This window comes from Argiope bruennichi, chromosome 9 (genome assembly GCF_947563725.1).
Source record: "Argiope bruennichi chromosome 9, qqArgBrue1.1, whole genome shotgun sequence".
Classification (NCBI taxonomy): domain Eukaryota; kingdom Metazoa; phylum Arthropoda; class Arachnida; order Araneae; family Araneidae; genus Argiope; species Argiope bruennichi.
In genome coordinates, this window is record NC_079159.1 from 1,803,912 (window position 1) to 1,827,564 (window position 23,653).

Consider the following 23,653-nt stretch of genomic DNA (forward strand, 5'->3'; position numbering starts at 1 on the left):
GCAGTTTATTGACTCTCTTCTAGCCAAAATTATTTTACATATTTTCCAGTGCAAAGTAAATCATATTGGGGGAGTGCAAAATGAATAAAATGCGGATTGCAGCTTGCCTACAGTGATGGATGCTGTTTCTCGCCGTATGTTTCTTATAATTCTAACTAAGTCTCCATCGGCAGGTTTTCGACTGAGGCTACTCGAAATCAGAAGGTTGATGGAATTTGTGATGAAAGATTGAACTGGAATTTCATCTTTGCAGTGTATGTTTAGTTCGCCTTTTATTAAACTAAAGTGATTCAATGAAAAATTTGAGTTCGGGAGACAAATAATAAACATATTTAGTTTTTAAAGAATGCAACTAAGCTGTTGAATAAATATATGTTATTTTTTGAATTTCTATTTCTCAAAATTATGAAACTTTTTTTTTTATTTTACTGCGAAAAATAGCATCAACTCCTATTCAATGTCCCTCAAATAACTTAGGATGCATCGATACAGATTTCGATAAAATTTAATAGTGGCGTATTTCTTATGTAGTTGTTTTAAAATTAGTTACTTTTGAAAATAAATAATTTGTTGAATATCGAATAACTGACTTCCGCTTTCTTTAAGTGAAAAAGAAAAGATGTACATCCTACCTCCTCCACACGCTTGTGAGCACTCCTCGAACTCGCCGAATGTCCATTCATAGGAATCGGGTTCGGCAACTTTTGTCGTGACAGGAATGGAGTATTCGTAACTGATGCCCAGATTCTTCTCTTGATACAGCAGCTGTCGAATAAGAATGGATTATTGAAATTTAATTATTTCTTTAAAAGGAGAGTGGTAAGAACGTAGATGTATGATTAAATAAGCTTTTGATGTCTATAGAAATTTTTATAATGTATGTACCGTGTAGTAAAAATGTTTTTGTTTATAGATGGATTAAGATAATGTTTTATATACTGTGTTCAGATGAAAGGCATTTTTCTTTTATGAAAAGTTGACGTGACATCACTCAACTCACAAAGTTGTCTTTATAATTTTATCATAATAATAAGAAGAATTATAGTTTTTGCCATGTTTTTTTTTTTCTGATTATGATTTTGTTCTTCAAATACACCTTCCATTCAAAATTCCATAACACTTTGAAATGTTTAAATCGTTTTGATAAAATGTTTTAATTTAAATTCGATACATTTTTAAAATCAGCCTGAATTTTAATTTAAGAGATATACTTTTATTTCAACCTCAGATTTTCTGGTCTTTGTTAAACATGGAAATGCCGAATATAAAAAAGCAATGTTTTTGTTTTTTCATTTCCATGAAATTTTATTCCTATATGCTGACATCTGATTATTTAGTACTTGTTTACTTCAATTTAGTTTTCTGTGCAGAATGTATAGACTATTCTAATGCAACCATCAGTACATCCTATTTCCCAATAACACTATTTGGTAGTCAGGAAGTGAAGTGCACGTGTAAATCCGTTCCTTAACTAATGACAGATTGTCTGAGAGATAATGAAAATGGAAAAGAAAACACAAAAAAGGGGAAAATTCTAATCCTTCAAATTTGTTTTGCGAATCAGATTACGACAAGTTCTCGCTCTGGTGATTACATTTGTACTTCTTTGATACTTGCTGGCATGAAACAATACCGAACGATAATAATAGCAATACAGCACTTTAGATAACATTCTCTGTGCTACTGGTTTGTATTTAAAGAAATCCAACTTTGGAAAAAATGTTCATGAAATAACTCTGGAGAAAGAAAAAACTCACACTTTGTCACTCTTTATGGAGTGTGCACAAATTATTATATTCGTTCAGATTTCTATGAATCTTCGTTTTAAACCGTTAGAAATAGAAGAAAGAAAAATATTTTTGAAATTTTGCGAGTTTGTTTGTGAACATGATACCTCAAAAAATTCCTTTATTTTATTTGGCATGTAGTAGTTTTACTTGAAAAGAAAAATACAAATCAGATTTTGCTTGGAATGGAACAAGAAATTTGATTATTTGTTGATATCGGTGTTCCAAATTATAACGAGTTAGAAAAGTTAACTTTAATGTTGACTTTATCTCCATGCTTGCAGATCCATATCATATTTTGTGCCAAATCTTTCAAGGGACCGTACTTCTGTCTTTTCGTGTACATGAGAGCTTGATGAATAAATATAGCAAACACAAATGAAAGTAAGCGATATTGATAATAGATTTTAAATATGTATCCGTCCTGGACAATCGCTCAAAGAAAAAAAGCGCGAGTGTTGATTTCCTCCATCACCAACGGAACTTAACACAAAATGTGCCGAAACGCTTACGAAAATGCTGAAGACCGAACACTCTCACTGATTTTCGAAAATCTCTTCTTTGCCTCAAGTACTCTATTTTTCGCTCTACATTAGTAAGTAATTCAATTACATGCCTGAAACGTTACTCCCTTATTTTCCAACGCCAGACAGCGTTCGGAAATAAGATAGACACTGGCAGTTGCTTTGGGTCATGCAGCAACGGTAATATTCTAACGCTAAGAAAAATTCTTTAAATAAAGCGATATTCCAAGACGCAGCCACAAAAATGTAGCAGCCATTTGGAATGTCTGCTCTTACCACTACGAAAATAGGTTCGTTGGTCGGTCCCCGAGCCCGGAGCACTTCGGGAGCCGCATTCCTCTGTCTTCTTTCGTACTGGAAGATAGTTCCGGCAATCTTGATCTCTCTTGGAAACTCAATCCTCCAGTTGCCATTCAAATAAAACACGCCGGCAGCATTGCGCAAAGCTAAAATTCAAAAACATTGTCATTTTTCTGAAAGCCACGGAAAGACAAGTTTAAAAGTCAGATAGATATTTTAATTTTTGTTATGTGTGAAAATTTCCTTTATTTTTTTTCAGTTAGTTAAGAGTTATTATTTTGGTAAAACAAGCATTTGAATGCACAAAAACAGTCGAAACGAAACATTTCTTCATCTCAGATCATTTGTACTATATCTATTTCTATACTATATTCTTAGGATGTAGCATAAATAATGTAATATAAGTGGATGCTGTGTCTTAGAATTATGAAAGAAATTATAAATAAAATGCTATTAATCCGTTAATTGTTAATTCGAAGGTCTAAAGACAAAACTTTAATGTAGTTTTCAGATTATCGTTAGTGGGTTTTACACGAGACCATTGGAGGAGAAGAGAATTCCCTATTTCGGGTGTGAAATTAGAGCCGAAAATGAAGAACTGCCTAGGCAACAATTTCAAAGAGTTGCAGCATGTTTTCTTAAGATTGATTTTTAGTGGATAAAAAATTAATTTTAAGAACTTGATTCAATTAATATTCAACCCCTTTTTCTCTAGCTGTCTATATAATTTTCCTGAATAAAGTGATGAAGATTTGCTCTAAAATATTAAAATAATATTCAGAATTCATGTTAATATTAATATTTGTTTAAAATACAAATACATTAATGTACTAGCTGAAGGGAAACTTAGTTTGATCATCCACTGCCAGACAGAAATGGCGAAAGAGATATAATTGATCACACAAGAGCATAGTAAAATTATTTGTAACAACAACAACAAAAATTCTACATTTTCCCAAACAAAATGATCAGCAAAAGAAGGTAAAATTATGATCACCTTTCTATGATTCGTGTTATATGGAACTTTTAATCCTGTAAATACACTATTTACCATTAAGTGATTGAGTACCTGGGACAATGGAGATAAACGTAATTTATTCATATTCAATAGTTGTTAGAGTTTCGACCTGAGGAAATTAGGGTCTTAGACCTCCTCCGGGACACACTTTCCACAAGTGTTTGGATGATTGACAGTGGTATTTTCTTCCACTCGGCTTGGAGAAGACGTGTAAGTTCTTTCACCGATTTTGGAAGATTGCTGCACCATTTAATTTGACAACCCAACTCGTTTTATTTGCAATGTATTAAAAAATATAGTTCGATACTTTAACAATTGTTTCATTGAAATATTACGTTTCTCTAATTGCCTTTTATTTTGCTTTAATCAGTATTTGGCATTGCCTAATAGACATAGTATGCATCAAATAGAGTGCCACTTATTTCAATGGTAACTAAAAAAATGATTTAAAAGTAGATTATTTGCATTTTCAAGTTTTAGACTGAAGACAAATTAAGTTTACGGCTTTTATTTGACACTGAGGAAAATTATCGACTAAATATATCTGTCTGTTTGATAGTATTTATGAGGATTAATGAAATTGAAGAAAGACTTTTCCTTACCAAAGAAATTATTCGTCGGCTGAACCTCTTGAATTGAAATGGATGTGGCTCCAACAGGAATCAGTAGCATGTCATTGTAACCTTGAAAGAAATAGTTAATTATGTATCTTTACAGAAGAATACACAGAAAGGTCTTGCGTACATTCTTGTCTTTTTACTACAGTTTGTCTTTTTAATAGGTTATACATTTATTTATCACAATTTATAATCGTTTCTGTTTTGATTATCTGACAATACACAGTCTAGTCATAGTTTCTTAATACAGGTATAGAAATAGATTTCAGATTTCTCTAAAGTTTCCTGTATCATACATTCCCCCATCAGAGATTTCAAAGCAATTTATCAGTAGATATCTAACAATAAATGCTGCGTCATGCAATTACAAGACCAAATCCTTCCAAGTTTTTAATGTAATCTCAGAAAATCATTAAAGGATTATAATTTTTCAATAACTTCTTTTATGATAATGATCTAGATTTTATAATGATGAAGAAAAATTTTCCATGCCATAGAGGCTCCAACTACTTTAATAACTTGCCTCTTGAGGGGACTCGGTTTATTTTACTGCGTTGATAATTGCGTCCAGTTTTGAAACAACGACGTGAGGACTAAATGAGGGTAAACCATGCGCTTCTTTTAGTCTTGATTCGAAGACATTGATCTACATCTTCACTTTCTGAAAGTTCCCACTCCACATCAACGCATGGAGTTGAGAGAACTCGAAGCGTAAACAAAGGCTGAATGTCAGAGCACATGCCAAGATTTCTGATATGGGACTGTTTGTTCATGTTGACATTTAATGATGTTTGATTGTTGTTTATCAATATATCAATGAGTAAATCACGAGATGTATATATACTCTGCTAAATCATCGGAGGAGTAATATATCTTATAGGAAAGAGGAAACATAAATTCTGAATTAATGTTAATGATTTGTGCATAAATTAAAATGAAACAATTCTTAATCAATTTTAATCTAACAACAATTATTTTTAGATTTTTGGATTGATTAAAATTGCTTTTAATACAAAAGCTTTGATTAAGAATTTACTAATTTCTAATTAGTAATAATTAAGAATTTTTTAAATAATTTTTCAGGATTACTTAGGCAACGTCTTTTATTCTTATTTATAACGATTTAGACAATTAAAAAAATATTTTAAGAAACCTTTGAACATTTTAAACCTCCAATTGAAATAACACCGTGCTTACTGTGCTCACCACCCTCCAAAGAGAAATCGCAACTCCCCCGTTGTCATTTCTTAAAAATCACGATCCCGACTCGCTTCGAACGTATTTCTGCTGCAGTTCGTTTCAGTATCCCGAAACTACCCTTTTCGACGATTCTGCTCGGCTAAGGGGTGAAATGCGGAAGGATGAGCGCATTTCAGGAGTTCTTCATTATTTGATCATGATTTCCGTTCCATTAGATACTTTTTGGTTCTGATTCCCCCCCCCCGTTTTTTTTCACGTGCATGTGTATCATTTCTGATCGTATTAATTTATTGTGATTCAAAATTGCGTATTGATTACTTATATGGCTAATTCTAATGGAAAAAAATTTCAGACCTGGCTTGAAAAACATTTTTTATAGAATTATTAAATGTGACTGAGATTATCTACCGTTTTTAACCTCAAAATGCTACCAAAAAATTCAATAATAAAAATAATTGAGCAAAAAGGAAAGAGCATTCTGAGTTGTTGGCTATGTTTCAAAGTGGCGCTGCTCTGGTCATTCAAGTTTCGTTTTGTAAACTAAAACGTATACGCCTCTACTTCGTTTATTTCGCATGGATTTTCTTATGAATGATTCTCCCAAACTTTCATTTGCCGTAACTTCTCGTTTGCGACTATTTTAATTTTTGATAGAAACTGCTGCATTTAAGCTGATTTTTTTTTTTTTTTTTTTTTTTTTGTATTGTCAAACCCTAAAAAATATCGTTGTCATAAAATTTTCCTACGAGGCAATCTCGTAAACAATCCATATGTATGAATTGTTGACAAAGAGTGATAAACAAATTTGATTTGATAAGTGTTTTGTATACATTAATAAAAAAGTATTAAAATAAAATCGATTTTTTTTTTTTTTTTTTTTAACTTTAGTCCACGCGAAAAAATCAATAACTTTTCCCCGAATGTTCGCATGAAATCGCACAAAGGCTCATAGATCCATGATGAAAGATCGACAGAACGTGCACGATTCGTTCAAAATTTGATTAAGAACCACAGTTTCGATGTTCACGACCTGCCCACAATGAACTGCATTTCTCGGCTGATTCGGTTGTATTTTTATGTTTATATGCACAACTCAAATAATTCCATTTTTTTTTTTTTTATAGAATTAGCCTTTGTAAAGAATATTCATTTTAGGTTTACAAAAGCTCTAAATCATGGAGGATTCCGAAAATCTTGTGGTTGAACGTTAACAATTACAGTTTTTTGTCTTGTCTACAAGTTCTAAAAAGAAAGAAAAAAAAACTATTAATTTATAGCACTCTATATGTACTACGGTGGTTTCCGAAGGGAAGAATGCACTTAAAGATTAACTTTTTTCTACATTTTATTTTGAGAAGATAAAGCCACATGCGTCACTGAAACCGCATTGTTTGATATACTTTAAGAAGTTGTATTCTTTGGAGTCTCCCGAGTTTTTTTTTTTTTTTTTCAAATCAAAAATTCTTCTAGCAAATAGCATTGGGCTGAAATTTTGCAGGTATCTCCTTTCAGACACATCTAAATAAGAATTATCGAACAAATCATCATAATACAAAAAAAAGAAAGAAATTGTTTAAATTTATTTACAGTGATGTTAAAATATTTTTTATCTTATTAAATATTTCTTTATTATACAGGGTGATTCAAAACTTATTCTTTCAAATTTCATGGGGATGTAGGGAATAAGTCAGGAAACCAATTTCACATAGGAAAGTATATCCGCAAACGTCGTATGCATGGACAAAATGGACAAGTGAAGTGAATACAATGAAACAATGCAGTTAAGTGGTAATGAATGTAAATTTTATTCCAACAAGGTAAATTACAAGTTCACAATAGGTGCTCAAAATTGCGACCATTTACACGAACACAAGATTCACAACGCCATTGCATTGACCGCAGAATATTTTTAAAAACGCCTGGCATATCACGGACAATGCCTGCGGCGGCCATTATTCTTGCAACAATGTCCATTTCACTATCGACGAGGATCTCGTACACATGGTCTTTCACGGCCCAGCACAAAAAGAAATCCGTGAACGATCAATCAGATGACCTGGGTGGCCAAGCGATCGGTCCACCTCTGCCGATCTATTGGGTTCCGAATGTTCGGTTCAGGTAATCACGCGCAACAATTGTGCTATGATCTGGAGTTCCACCATGTTGATGCCACATATCTCGAAGGATAAGCCGAGGCATTGTTCGTGATATGCCAGGCGTTTCTGAAAATGTTTGCCGGTCGATGCAACGGCGATGTGAATCCCGTGTTCGTGTAAATGGTCGCAATTTTGAGCACCTTCTGTGAAGCAGCTACTGGTAACGAGTGTATACTTTAACTTGTTGGAATAAAGGTCACATTCGTTAACCTCTTAACCATACTGTTTTCTTGTGTTCCCTTCACTTGTCCATGCAGATGAAGTATGCATAGTTTCCTGTATCAAATCGATTTCCCGATATATTCCCTACCTCCCCAAAAATTTGAATGATAAGTTTTGAATCACCCTCTATATATTTGCAATTTTTATCTAGCATTTTTTTTTAACTAAAATTAAATATTTAAATCACCGCTTCCCTATTACAAGTGCTATTCGATTCGCAGTACTTTTCTAAATGAAAGCTTTGCTGAAAAATAGTAAGAGATCGGGAAAAAGGAATTGGGACAAAGGAAGGTCTGAAAACGCAGAGACGGGTCAAGTTTCTCTAAGGCAGCAGAATGGGAAAATTCCCTCAAGGAAACTTGGATCGTTCCTTTTCTGCAGCAGGTGGATGGATAGAAAAACTAAATAGTTAAGGGATATAAATATTAATGAGAAAGATCACGGGATACCGCAGTCCATATGCACGAGCTGTCCTTATGCAAATATTTATAAATAACCTGATTTCTCCAAGAAAGAAAGAATGCTGAATTTTATTTATGATCAGGCGCATTGAGCGCATCTGGATGAAATAAATTAGAAGAGGTATTCCATTTCAAGCAATGTTGAAATAAAATAAATAACTTTAAATTAAAGCCTAAGAAATATATATTCATACAATATCATTGATAAACACTTTATAAGTTGATGAGTTTAAAAAAATGGACACTGTTTTACTCACCCACTTCGAAGTTATCTTCATCGAAAACTCCTCTGATAACTCTGCACGAACTCCCGTCTCCTCCACACACGCCGCACTCATCCACTTTGGTGGTGGACCCCAGCACTTTGTCGCAGCCAACAGCCTGAAAACATCAATTAAAACGAAAATGTTTCGACGATTCTGAGAAAGCTCGACGGCCTTTTGTGCAGAGATATTACAAGTGAATGAGACTGTTGGTGCTGGATGGATCAGGAATTTATTACAACAATGATATTTTTACTGTCTTGAGTGTGGAGGTGAAATTGTAAATTTTTGTTCCATTTTCTAATGAAAAATGTGACGGCCGATCAGAAAAAATTAAATTTTAAATAAGTTACAAGAGATGTTTATTATGAGACAATTGACTTTATAAAATAAAAACGAACCGAAGAAAAAAAGTTATCAGTTAAGGAATTGATTCTTAAACATAGATATCAATGATCAAGAATGAAAGAGCGAAGTTTATTTCGATACGTGTTCTGTTTTGAAATTATACCAGTGGGATTTTGAGAACTTCAGCAATTTTTTTAGTTGTTTAGTTTTGTGAGACAGCTGAGCCTAAAATCGTTTTTTTAACACAAGTAATAAAAATCCGAAAAAAAAAGAAATTAAAATGACATGCACTGTGAATTTGTAGATATTGTAGCTCGCATTTAATGTAATTATATAGATACAATTTAAATCCTTTTCTATAAATTTAAAACATTTGCGAAAAAATCTTGAGGTACCACTTCTCAAATATAAATCCAAACAAAAGAAAATAAAGATCGAAAAAGATATTCATAATTAATTTATAGATGCTGTAGCTCGCATTTAATATAATTATATAGAAATAATTTAAATCCTATCCTATGAATTAAAAAAATGTGTGAAAAAAAATCTTGAGGTACCACTTCTCAAATATTAAATTAATAAGCTAAAATAAAAAAATGAAAAGAAATCAGAACATTAATATGGTGAGGTATTTTGGGATAAGGTCCAGAAGGCACTGCAAGGATTATTGAGAGATAAAAATTACACTATTTCAAAAACAAAGTCGGACAGAGAAAATGTAAAATAATTACTTATGGGGCATAAAAAGAATGCACTGTTTTTTAAATAATAAAACAAACCATTGCGAAAAGTAAAATTTCAGATGCATTAAAAGAACCAATGGCTTTGAGAAAATCAAAAGCTTTAGAGTATCGTTTTTCACCCACTAAGTCTTCAAAATTTAAAACACATGATAAGATTGATATGGAAAGATAAAAATTTAAACTTAGGATTTTATAAAATATGGACAGTTAAGATGACTCCACCATAATTTGGGCAGTTGGAAGCTCGCTTTTCTAAACGCAGATATCTGTTAGTGTAAGGCCACAGTGGCCTGGTGGTGAGGCCTTGGCTTCGGAACCGAAGGATTTTAGAATCGAGACCCGATTCCACCGTTGTGTAAGCAGGTTTGGTGCACGTTAAATCCGTCTGGGACAAACGTTCTCCCGCTGGTGTGGTGTGGAAGTTTGGGGAGGTGAGACCAACTCAGGTTTCCGTGGTTCAAAATGACGAGGTCCATCCCAAAATAGCCTTAGTATGGCTTTAAAAGGGACGTTAATACAACTAAACTAAACTAAATTAAGCTGTGCATGTAATGAAATCATAGAAACGCGAATTTGATATAACATTGAAGAAATGCCCCCGCCTAATTCGGAATTCAATTGAAAGACCGTCGTTGTGACAGTACAGGCTACAATCGTGGTAAAGACCTAATGAACACGACTGAAAAACAAATCGCATTCAATGGCCACTGCTGACCTCTCGTAGGAGATACAGCTATGCACTCCATGCATCTTAATTGCAAAGCCGTTTCCACATGCCGCAGTAGTATAGTAGGTATATTTCTGATATGCAAGCTGTTTCTAAAATCATTGAACACATTTTAAGAGCATTACTGCACAGAACGCCGTCTCATAGCTGTGTGAACGGAACGATTCTGATCACTGAACGGTTTGAGGATATGGCAAAGAAATTTTATTAAAAAAGAATATTTAAAGAAAATAGAACGGAAATAAGCATTTATAGAGTTTGGAATCATATAAAAAAGGCGATAACAATATATTAATCGTTAACTATAATTTTGCATTTGTTATCATGTCATGGCAGACGGAAAGGCAGTGAAAAAAATTATAATACAAGTTTCTTAATGATTACAAAGAAAGAAAATCTTTTTACAAAAATAATTATAGATGCAAATAAATTGTGGTAGTAGTATTTTTTTCAATGGTCAGTGAATTCTTGACACTTGATGCTCGAGGTTAGGGAGGGAGGAAGACTTCTTTACTTCTGATTTTTTTTTTTTTTTTTTTTTTTTTTTTTTTTTGGGTCCGGAGAAGAAGTTGTTGCCGAACCTTTTCAGCCATTTTTGTTCGAGGCTGGCTTGGTGCTAGTTTTTTCATGTGTCATGAGACTGTGAGGATTCACTCCGTAGCGTAATAAAGTGGAGATTGCACTGTCCACTGTCCGACAGGCTGAAATTTTTCGAGTCATTAGTGAAAAGGCAGTGTAACGAGAATAATAGGATATCCTCTCTGATCCCTTTCTTAAGACGAAGATTAACTAGGGTCTGTATCACCGTTTCTTCAAGAACTTTGCCATCCCTCTAACATGTTTTTTTCGGTGGAGCTCTTTTACTTGTGGTTTAGGAAGCTTTGATTGCATATAAAGTTGCTCTTTCACCAGTTGATATGCTTTTTTTATTGCCTATGTTGCTTACATGAGCAATACATGGTAAAAATACCATGAGACTTTCATTGTTGGATTTGAATGGAATATGATAAAAAGTTTTCGCACTGTTTATTTTGTATTTTTTTAAATCAATGTATACAATGATATTTACTTTATTTTCAACATGTATAGGTGCTGTTGTTTGGAAATTGAGAATTCAAATTAAAATATTTAGTTAAATTTGGTGAATTCAACTTGAAAAATTGGTATTGTGTCCCATTCATTCAAATAAACGAGTCGCAGGACAAGATGTTATTGATCAACACAAAACACGAATCCAATGTCATGCTCTGTTTTCGAGCCACCTGTGAAAATATCAATGATATACATTTGAGCTAAGTTTAATACTTCATTTGCCAATGAGGTCCTGTTGAGATGAAGATGCCTTAAAGGATGAATAAATCGGTCACTTGCCTTCCTCTTCAGGTCTTTTAGTTATATCTTTCTTATATTAGGGACAAGAGGGACTCTTAGGTGCCCTATTGCTATTAGTCTAGTTTCAAACTGTAACTGCATGTTCTGGGATAAAATGCCAAATATGATTTGCAGAGCTACCGTTGGAGTTGTGCGATATGCTCTAGATATGTAGGGCGGAAATAAACTCTGAATGGAAGAAAATCTCCCCATCATTCTGCATATTAAGCTTAAATACTACTCTGAAGAATTATGGACCAACATTCTCTCAACAACCGTTTATAAAGAGTTTCTCTGTATTTCTGAGATATTCTTCATGTGCAGATAGATATATTTTTAGGGCTTTGATTTCAAAGACTTTCTGTATGTTCGAGCCTGTTAAATTAATTATCAATATAAGAGATTTGGCTTTCTTGATGGTGTATCCGTTCCATGTGACTTTTGGAACCTCTCGTCATTTTGCTGAAAAAAAATATTTGTCTTTTTTGTGGAAATGGAAAATTAATTTTCTGAACATCAGGAATTAAATTTGGTTCTTGCATCTCTTTTAAGATTATTGTTTTTGTCCACTTCTACGGTCATTATAGGCATTCTATTAAGATCATAGCAAGCGAACATAAGGCAGTTATTTTTACAATTGGATGTAGAATCAAAGACTCAAAGGGCAAATGCAAATGGGAGTGCTTTGTCAGTTAAATAAGTAAACATGTGTTGGATAAACAATATAAGATATACTATGTGGGATACACATTTACTATAACCAAACGAAACAATTACATAAAAAAAAAACACCTTTCGGAATATGCATTACCTCGGACTGCAAATCTGTTGGATATTAAATTCAATACTACAAAAATGTGTTGTTTAGACTGCGTCTTATTTGTTATATTGTATCAGTAAAACTACATACGATTTGTAATTTGCTGTTCATATAACTGAACTGTTGTATCATTCTAAATTATTTTCCTATTAAATCTGTGCTATATCTGGGGTTTCGTACGCTACTATCGAAAAAACACTTCCGATTGGGGTTTTACGTTTCAGGTTATTACCCTATGTTCTATTGAAAAAAATAACGTATTTCTATAAATGATTCCATTGTTACCATTCTTAAAAGTTAGCATGAGATTTTAGAAAACAAGATTTTAGAAAATATTATTCCATATTGAATCTGCAAAAGTTGACATTTTTATAATGATTCAAACTTTTCATCAAAATGATACCGTTTTGCTGAATGTTTAATTTAAAAAATGACATGGAGATAATCAAATAAATTCGTGCACATGCGTGGTTAAACACAGTTGCTATGTGTTGCATTATTGAAATTTGATTTAAAATGATCTGATAATTTCCATTAGAACAAGTAAGTCATTCAAATATCAATGAGCTATGTGTTCTAGAAAATCTGATTTTCTATTGGAGAAATATTTTTACCATGCATTGTCCATCCACACACACATCGAAAGATCCGTCGTCCCTGCATCGCGTTCCGTCGATCACTCGGATGTCGAGCCTGGCGTAGAATTTGCCACCCTTTGGCATGCAGTTCAGCTCGCACGGAGCTTGAGCTAGAGTACAGAAACATGAAAAACTTGAATTCATCACATTTTATTTTGGAGAGCAATAAAATTGTGAAATTTTTCACTGCATGTAACTACTTTTCAAATCAAGGGGAAAAAAGGCGACATTGTATCAGAGATAAATTAGATTTTCTTTGCAATACATTCCTAAATTAAGAAAATAGCTATTTGTAAATAGCTTATTAAGAAATAAGCTGCTTACAAAATATATTATTTCCGAAGAAAAAATTTATTATCTCATTTGATAAATTTTAGCAATTGTCGTCAATCGAACTGATTTAAAAGGTCTACATAAGGATGCAGGTATGTATTTGGGAAATCAGCTACTATTTGATGAATTTAGAGTCAGTAACTGCAACAAAATGTACGAAATGACATATAAAATATAAAAATACGCAGTAAATAACAGATTTGAAAGAAAGTAACATTAGTTTATTTTCCATAATGTTGATGGAAACCATTAGATTTTTATGTTCCATTTTGGAAAAATGTCTTCACTGCATAGCTGCACATATTTTGAAGTGAATGTTTCAAGATTCGATGAATTGCTAAAAGAATGAATAAAAATACACAGTATTAAAGGAACTGGGCGATGAATAATTTAAAATAATTTATTAAATTAGATTCAACAGAACTTTAAATTAAAGCAAAAATGAATTGCAAAGAAACTGGATTCAATAATATTATTGTACCATTCCTTTGAAATTGAAAGATGTATTACTTCGAACTATAAACTATCTGTTAAAAGGAAAGAAACTAAGAATTACCAGATTAATTTTCTTTCACATATAATTCAGAAATGTCTTTAAATTACATTTGCAAATGGATAATTCGATGAAATCCTTCCGTGATATCTTTTTTTTAAATTTTGCTCATTATCCATCAATGGATTGAATCCAAAATTTTGTATTCCAAACATATGATCTTTGAATTATTTTGCTGAAAGAAGAATGACTTTCTCTTTATCTAAATTTTCATTGAAATGCACAGCGTTTTTCACAGAATACTTAAACCTCGAAAATGGGCCGAAGACTAGAACTGAAGTAAATTCCAAAGCCAATAACTGCCCGTATGCCAATTTGTATGTTTCTCCCCCGCAATCAATGCATAGAGTTAGCTGCCCGTGAAAACTAAGAAGCAGAATAATAACATTTTTGAAGAAGAAATTCGTTTGCTGCGGAAGGAGAAATAAAAGAAAACGAACGTCGAGAATTATAACAGAAAGAAAATATCTTTTAAAAAATTCTCGATCACTTGTATATCTCTGGGGACGTGAGGTTTTCACATATAAGGGAGATGCGCTGCTCAAGGCGGTGTTACTTTAAATCTTTATCAAATTATGTCGATTGTTAATTTCTTATAAACTTACGACTGTAATATGGTATCCAGCTGTAATATTTTCCTTTATACTGCACAGAGTTAAACCTTGCGCACTGCTCTGCTCTAAAGTCCTTAGAATTTGGCGGGCAATCCTGTATCAGATGAAAAATATGTCATTATTAAACAGAAAGGCATACATTTATATATATATATACATATATTACAAATAGTAATATATGTATATATATATATAATAATATAAACATATATATATAATTAGAATATAAACATTTAAACAAAATTCCGATAAATTTTTATGGAAAAATATAATTGTTTGATCATTAGAAAATGCGATTCGTTAGCTTAATATAAAGGCACTTACATCCACATTGCAAGAAAAATATCTTCTTGATGCACCAATGCAACTATGTCGTCCGTCCGCTCTATAGGAGAAGAAAAATTCAATCATCATTTTTCTATCACATTTAACATACAAATTTGGGAAATGCACTAGCATATATATTTTCAAAACTACAAAAATATTGAAATAATTTAGACAGATTAAATATTCAGACTTTCTGCGGATCCATGAAGAAAATCGCATTTTCAGAAATCATGGTTGCGCTCTCCTGTTTCCTGTAGAATGGATGGTAGTTTGATGAAAGATCACTCGGTATAGTAACGCACTAAACGAAACAAGCGAAAAAAAGTGGTTTGTGTTTTACATGTGAAGTATTAATAGGCTTAAGGCACCTATTTGTGTACCCATACATGACATCATGATAAATATTTTTTGACATTAATATCCTTTACAGCATATTGTGCACTATACTGATTATTGTACTGTGTAATGGTTATTTCCTTTTCCCTTACAGCTGAAATACCAGTGATGTCTATATCCCAAACAATAAAATTACCCGAACTCTATGCTTGCTTTTTTATATTTTCAGTTGAAGTAATCATTAATAACTGAATCGTATGAAGCCTAACTTATTGCAGGCCATAGCAGTTGGTAGCGAAATCTCGGCTACGAAATCGAAGTGCTTCAGATTAAAAACAGGAGCTCATTGTGAATATGTCTTATAAATGAGCCTGTTGCAAGTCACAGTTGAAGCGAAGAGCCAAATGCTCCTTCCAATGTTCTCCCGAAATTTGAAATCAGGTATACTGTCTTAAATGGGATCTCCGCCATCTTACCTAGTTTCAAAATCACAAGTTTATTCCCAAAATAGTCTTCGTGTTATTTCAAAATTGAATTCATAAAATGAAAAACATCTGAAATTAAGAAGATAATAAGCATAATTGTTAGTAAATGAGATAGAAATTATTATCAAACCCATGGCAATTAATAAATAAGCAATTAATAAACTTAACTAAGAAAAAAATCGTAACTGTCTTTGCTACATTTATATTACCACAACTAAACACCAAACCAGAACCCATTCATTGTTTCTGCGAGCTATTTTTTTAACGATGTTTATCTTAAACACAGCTATGATATAACTTTTAATAGCAGCGTTGTCATTTTCGCTAGCTTCATTACGAACTGAGTTCACAAGTTTTGCTTTTAGCCATTTGATTTCATTCATTTCCTAATTTTTATGTTCATTTAGCCCCTATTGACTTTTTATTCTAAAATGTTCTCTTATTTCCAGATCCATTTCTATGGATCAGGAAATTAGGATAAGGAAATCAAGAAAAGTAGGAAATGTACACTTCCTACTTTTTATTTAACCCTTATGTTCATTTTGTATAGTATACCATACATACAACTTTATAAAAATATACTACCACTAGAAAATAATTTTTAACTTAGTTTTATGAAACGATTTTTATTACACGATTTTTTTATATTTATTTTTTGATGTTTTTTATAGCGTAAAGAAGCTACCTATATAATTTTTTTTTTCCTTCAAAAAAGCAATCTTGCCACGATAAGGGTTAACTGATTCTGCACGCTCTCTATAAAATGGCTGGTTTCAGATTTTCCTCTAACTCCGAGTGAAGGGATAAAAATCCTTAATGCTTACGATTTCTTTTAAAGATATCTAAGATTCCCTTTCCTAAATCGACACATGTCAAGGAAATCCCTGTCAAAATCTCACAGTAATATCACCGAAGGTAAAAATTTCTGTTTTTTTTTTTTTTTTTTTTTTTTTTTACTTGTATTCCGACGTAGAAGGAGGTCCGTTTTATCGTCGCTTCTTGTCATAAAATGCTTACCACAGTGAAATAAATCGAAGTTAAAATTTCAAAAAAGTTTCTTCTCTTCAGTGGTTGTCAGTTATTTCCAGCATTGGTTTCAATACAAATTAAAATACAACGTAAATAATATGTCCCATTTTATAAAAATTTCTACAATAACATGGCCCCCTCTCCCCCCCCCAAAAAAAACCTTGAAAAAGTAGTTTACCTCACATCCAAGCATATTCTGTCTTGATAAGCTATTCCTCCACCACAGGATCTTGAGCAGGGGCTGCTTTCAGTCCATGGCCCCCAGGGACCGTACTCGGGGACCCTCTGACTTTGCTGAATGACGACGCTCCTGTTTGGATAGCTTGCTCCAGGCTGTAGGTCTGTTAAGTACACTTGTCGGCGATTCCTCACAAGCGACCGGCTTTTCAAGGGCGTCTGAAAATTCGAAAGATATGAATGTGATGGCATTTTAAAAGGTTATTCATGTAAAAGAAATGCTTCTAAAATTGTAATTGCAGGACGGAAAGGATATCTTTTATTTTCTATTTTATACTACAAGACAATGTGCTTGGCTAAAGAGAAAGCTTGGTTACCATTGTTTTATGATACTAGAGATACTCTATTTTTGCCCGCTTTACAAGGAGAGAATATTTTTCTTATGCTGATTGGACTTCAAAACATTAACAATTGACGAAAATTCAAAAATAATTTAGAATTTTATCCATGTAATTTATCAGCATGTACAATATACACTAAAGATAAAAAAAAAAAGCAATTTTCATGAATTTGATTTTTAAAAAAAACACAGAGCGTCTAAGTACTATCTGAGATAGAAGTCCGTCTATACTATTAGGTTGAAATCCTGTAAGAGATATTGTCCCAAATCTGCCCTTTGCTTGACAGTTTGAAGAAACCTACTTAATCGAAGCAAGCAGTTTCAATTCCATATAAATGTGCCAGTTTTTGAATAGTCTTGTTTAAAACCGTAGGTAGCATTCATAACCTTTTTCTACTGAATCATGATCTTCGATGATGATATTCTTCTATTCGCTGAGTGCTTGATGAGCGTTTGAAATCATCATTCATTAAAACCCCGTTTTCTTATTTGGTTTCAAGTTTAATGAGGGGAAATCTCATTAATGGAAATAAACTTTACAAATCTTTATTTTTTAATCCTTTTAAAGGCCTGAAAGTAGAACCTTCATGACTTCATACCTCAAATCATTTATATTAAAACCTGAAGATTAAACTTACAAGACCAGAAATGTAATAATATCCCTAAGAAGCATAACGAGTTACATCTTAATATTTGCTTTTTTGAATATCGTATTAGATTATTTTAGTAAAAAAAAAAAAAAAAAATCTCCAGGAAATGCGAAATTATTTGCACTTCGAAATGGCGATAACAAAGCAGTGGAAAAGTAAATTAGTAACTGCTCATCGATTTCATATACTCTATCATTCAGATTTTTAAAACGTTTTGCTGATCCCGAAAGAAGTGTATAAGTTAAGAAAAAAAGAATTCTGTATTCGCAAAATCTCCGAAAGCCTCTCCTGCGGATGCCAAGTCAACGAGGCGTTGCATTAAGCATGTTTGTTTGTTGGACTTGCGGCTCACAGCCATTTAGGCGTGGTTTGAAGGAAGATCTTTGAAACATCATGATTTTTTGCTGTCAGTCAAAGAGATTTATAATAAATCGAAAAAAAGAGCCACATAAATTTCAGCAAACAGCTTTCCAACAGTTTTATGTATCTTGAAACTTGATTTTAATTGCCATAAAAAGGGATGCAACTTTATTTAAAGAGTTTTTCAAATTAGCAACTTTCCAATATCAGTAGTCAGTTCAAAAAATAATTTTTCTGTTAATTAGAGGACAACATTTTATATAAAAAAAAACGAGAATGAGACTAATACACATCTGACATTTATTGCAATTTAGCTGGTTTATAGGTTTTTTACAACATGTCAGGATTTTACAATCTTATTTTGACTTTCAAATTCTCGATAAAAAATATTTTCTATCATTTAGAATATTAATAAAAACTTGTTTCTAAAAATTATTTTAACTTTTCTTCTTTTTTCACCTAATTATTTTCTACCTAGAAAATTGATATATTTCAAAATTTATTATCATAGGCTATTGAGAAAACTTATAATACTTTTTTTTTGTTTCGCTTTAAATGTATTCTTCCATATGGAATCAAAATCTAATAAAATGCACTGGTGAATTTCCAACTAACCAGACTTGGAGCTGTCTAGAGGCGCTGGGCGGAGAGAGACATTAAGCAAATTAAAAAATACTTTTAACCTAGTTGTCTTATAAGCAATTCGGGAAATTGCAAGTTCTGCTGATCATAACATATTAGGATAATGTAAGCACTTTCTCAAATATATTTATTGGTCATTGTAGTCTGTTTCATTATATTCATTTATTTATTTCTTCTAGTATTTATGATTACTGAGTTTCTGTTTCAGTAATCTAATATACAAAAATGAATTTTTGTTTGTTAGTATTTTATGTGCTGCTGCTCCGTTCATCCGATTGCAACAAAACTTTGCCAATTCTATTGCTTGCATTTGCGCGAAGGTTATGGGCATAGTACAATTATTGGCATTTATTTTGAACACAATAAAATTCACAAACAAATCATTTCATACGTTTCTATGATTCAACATTATTTTGAAATTGACAATCAACAAAAGACAAAGAATAAACGGCAAACGTCATTTGGAATGAATCGCATATATATCCAACAAAATAAAATTATTATCCTCGATGCCATTCCATATGAATGAAATAAAATCGAAAATATTTCATGCAAGCGCTCATTTTTTTCTTTTCATTCATGAATAGTCATCTTCAGAAGATATTGTCATTCTGCGTGCACACTATTTTGACTGCGGTGAACCGCACATATTATTCACAGTTTATCTCACACATACAAAATATAATTATTATTATCGATGCCTGTCAAGTAATTGACATATAATGGGCCTTTTTCAGTGCAAACATTCATTTTTCTATTCATTCATTGAATCGACAAACGATATTTCGGTTATACAAGCGTAGTATTCATTGCTTTTCAAAAAATATGCCTCCCAAACGTTCGTCACTTTGTAGATCTACCAGCACAGCGCATAGAAATAAGCAAATTCGAGCTTCTGCAACAAAGAGGAACGACAAGCGAGCAATGAAGCAGATCGTTTACGAATTGCAAATTCACCTGCTGCAGAATCTCAGAATCAACATGCGACAAGAATCGAAAGGCAACGTTTATGTGCTACTCGATCACGCGCATCAGAATCAGAAGACCAGCGTGCGGCAGGCATCGAGACAACTATTTTTAATGGAAAGTCGATTGGAGAAGATGTGCTCATTCGAAGCATTCCCGTTATTCCCACCGACATTCCTTTTGATTTCAAACGACTGCAGCTCCCCATTTGACTTGCATTCTCGATAACCATCCACAAGGCGCAAGGTCAATCACTTCAAGTGTGAAGATTGAACCTAAAAAAATCCATGTTTCTCATATGGTTAGTTGTATGCGTCAGTCGGAAAGCCAAGAAATGTATTTGTTTTTGCTGATGATGAAAAAAAAAAAAAAAATATCCTAAAGCAGTTGACTAATGAAATAAAAAAAAATAGAATAAATGTTTTTTATATTTCTCCTTTTTATGTCATTCCATTTCAGTGAATGTACTCATTGTCGGAAAGAAAATAAATATCATTCCTAATGAAACGATACAGCTATTTCAAATTTCAAACGATATTCCCAAAATTATTTAATCTCGCCAGCATAGCGCCGGGTACCAGACAGTATTGCATACAAAAGAAGATGCCGCATTTTCATCAATCATAATAAATAAATAAAGCTTATATATTTTCATTTAAATAAAAAAAGAGTAAACCTAAAATAAATCAATAACATGTAGGTTCATTTAAGTTGCGCTAAAATATGAAAATAAATCGTCCAGTTGAATGAGTTTTGCCGAAGAGCTCAAGATGTCTAAATGTGTCGTTGATTAAAAGTGATGAATGAATTCACAAGAAAGTTCTAAAAATACATCCTTTTCATCTTATTATATTACATATCATTACCATTATTAAAACTAGTTTATTTTCATCTGAAATACATGTACATGTGCGACATTCCAGAATTCTACTTGGTTAGGATGTGAGTGAAATATATATAATCTAAGTTTATTTTCACACGCGCGAAAAAAATTTAGCTGAGTAGCGAACCTGAAAAAGTGCGCCACCTGCTTCATTCTTAGATATAAAATTCCCGATACGATGTCAGTTTCTCATTCTTGATTATGAATCATTTCTGAATCTTTGAAATATCATTTCGGAATGAACTCAGAAGAAAGTACAAAGTTCAGGGGACAACTTGAGTCTAGCAGTTCTTGTGAGCCATTCTTCCGCCATTAAATATCGTTTCTGATTGTTTTGTTTCGGAAATGAGTCTTCTTCAAAAAGTCATTCAAAAATGAAATCTTCTATGCCATTAAGCATCTTGCTCTGGAGGAATTTTAAAAAAAGAAAACCTATTTGTGGGGGATGAAGTGAATGCCAATTAGATTAAGTTTAGAAAGAGTTTCGCGTCGCGCGCGGGGCAGCTGATTAGCATTTCAGATGGCCGGAAAGAGTGGCGACCTTCGCCTTTCTTTCGCGGCAGCCTTGACTGGAATGAAAAATACACTTCGTTGCAGAATTAACTGATAAACGCAAGAGAGAAACTATTTATGACACAAACTATTCGTATTTTTTTCCGATTTCATTTCGCTTTTGGAATGACATGACACCGTGCAGCGATATAATGTGCTGCACAGAAATAAAGACGACTCCATATACTGTAGGGTGAATGGATTGCATCCGAGGCAAATCTTTTAAATTTTAGGTCAAATTGTTTACATATTAAATCCGAAAGGATATTCTACTGATCCAAAATATTGTCTTCATATAAATTTTAAAATCCGCATTTTTCCTTTCATAAATAACGAGTATTAAGACAAAATTGCTTTTCAAACTATAGAGATGCATGCTTAAAAGAACATTCATTTTGATTTAATCTTTTAGTAAGTAATATGCCCTCATATTGTACCATTATTTCAAAATCATTATATCAAATTTCATTGAATAGAGCATCGTGGGATTATTTCCATTTCTGGAAATGCTTTAAAATTAGTATAAAGCTGCCTGCTCTATTAATATCAATTTAAGATTGATATTCTGACATAAAAATATTGTCAGCATATATTTAACCATTTTTTTTTTCTTTATTGGCGACTATTCGTACAACGTTGTGCTTCCAACTGTCGAGGTGCTCCATTTGGGAAACGAATCACTGCAACAGAAATAATATCTTTCAAGATATTTTCAAACCGCGTTTCATAACATTTCTTCCTTGTTATATAATTATGTAGAAAAAACTTCGAATGGATATTTTCCTTTGGAAACTTTTGCCACTCCAATGTAAGATGTGAAATAAAATAATGAAAAAAAAAAAAAACATTTTGCATTGAAGATGTTTATTGGCATTTAAAAACATTGCTTCGTAACCTTTCAAGAAACAGGGGTACCTTTATCATCACTTTTATTAGCACCTGAAAGTGCCGCCTCAAGTTCACGTTTTCAGAACTTCTTGACCTCTTTGAAACTCTTTTCTTAAGTAGCAGCCAACAGTTTAAATGGAGCAACTAACTTTTTTTTCAAATTCATATCTAGAATGCGCATTTTTTTTTTTTTTTTTTTTCATTTTTAACAGTGGAATCATTTGTTTTTATTATTAGCAAACAATAAAGGTTTCATTTTTAAAAACAGGATCGGAATCAAAATTTCCAGGTAATAACGTTTTTAAGTTCGCATATTTTTCATAACTTGCGTACAGCAAAAATCCCAATTTGTAGAGTGAAACTTAACGCACAGAATGCTTAAAAGGAGCGACATTTGGATCTGAAGCTATCCTGTATGACATGAAACTATTTCTTAAATAACAGATACTCACAAAGAAATTTTTTTCAAAAAATTTGATTCATTCAAAATGAACTGAAATGTTGACGTTTTTCTTGACAACTTCTACAAATATTATCCATCAGAGATCATTTTTATGCTACTTTAAAATGCAAAAATAAATTTTTCAATGATATAAAATTTTTTTCCTCGAAGTTTTTCCTTTCATTTAATGAACTATGGGAATTCATTTTTAATTCTTTTTGTTGTTGTGATGGAATTCAGAACAATTTCCATCTGTTACTCACACTCGTATTTTTGCCCATTTTATTATTATAATGAAAAAAATTGCTACCTTTGAATATTAACTTCAAATAAGCTTTGCATATTTGTTTTCTTTAACACAGCAAGAATGAAAGCTTTTTTTTTATATGAGAAGGGAGTTATGCAAATATCGTTACAGAAAGAAGAATGCAGTCACTCATACTATCAGGGAGGAAGAAATAAAAATAGCCGAATTAAGAATAAAACATAACCAACATATGAGGTCAAGTTAGAAAAACTTAAAAAAAAATCTTTGCAGTTTGCTTATTAGCAAATAGTTTTCATTTCCCTTTTTCAACAGAATTAGATTTTTAATTCATCATCGAAATATTCACAAACTCAGTGGCAGATGCAGGCATTTCACCTTCCTTCAAATAAAGTGCAAATAAGTACCGTCAATCTTAATTATTGTAAAAAGAATTGTTAAGCGTACAGTTAAGTTACAGTTAATCTTAAATGAATTTTTTTTTTTTGGTCTCATAAAACATACCACATAAATAATTGTCATTTTTTTCGTGCTTTCAAAACATTTTCCATGTAAG

General features: G+C 32.3%; 1 protein-coding gene across 2 annotated transcripts in view; it reads right to left on the bottom strand.

Annotated features, from left to right (window-relative positions):
• LOC129983668 (papilin-like) overlaps positions 1–23,653 on the bottom strand; it is a 123,826-nt gene that overhangs the window by 61,623 nt on the left and 38,550 nt on the right. For both annotated transcript variants that reach the window (XM_056093238.1, XM_056093237.1), the window contains exons 3-10: positions 17,051–17,268; positions 15,020–15,080; positions 14,687–14,789; positions 13,172–13,305; positions 8,543–8,666; positions 4,232–4,312; positions 2,588–2,757; positions 633–765 (exon numbers count right to left, since the gene is read on the bottom strand). In XM_056093238.1, coding sequence (XP_055949213.1) covers positions 633–765; positions 2,588–2,757; positions 4,232–4,312; positions 8,543–8,666; positions 13,172–13,305; positions 14,687–14,789; positions 15,020–15,080; positions 17,051–17,268 — 1,024 coding nt within the window. The remainder of the gene's footprint in view (positions 1–632; positions 766–2,587; positions 2,758–4,231; positions 4,313–8,542; positions 8,667–13,171; positions 13,306–14,686; positions 14,790–15,019; positions 15,081–17,050; positions 17,269–23,653) is intronic.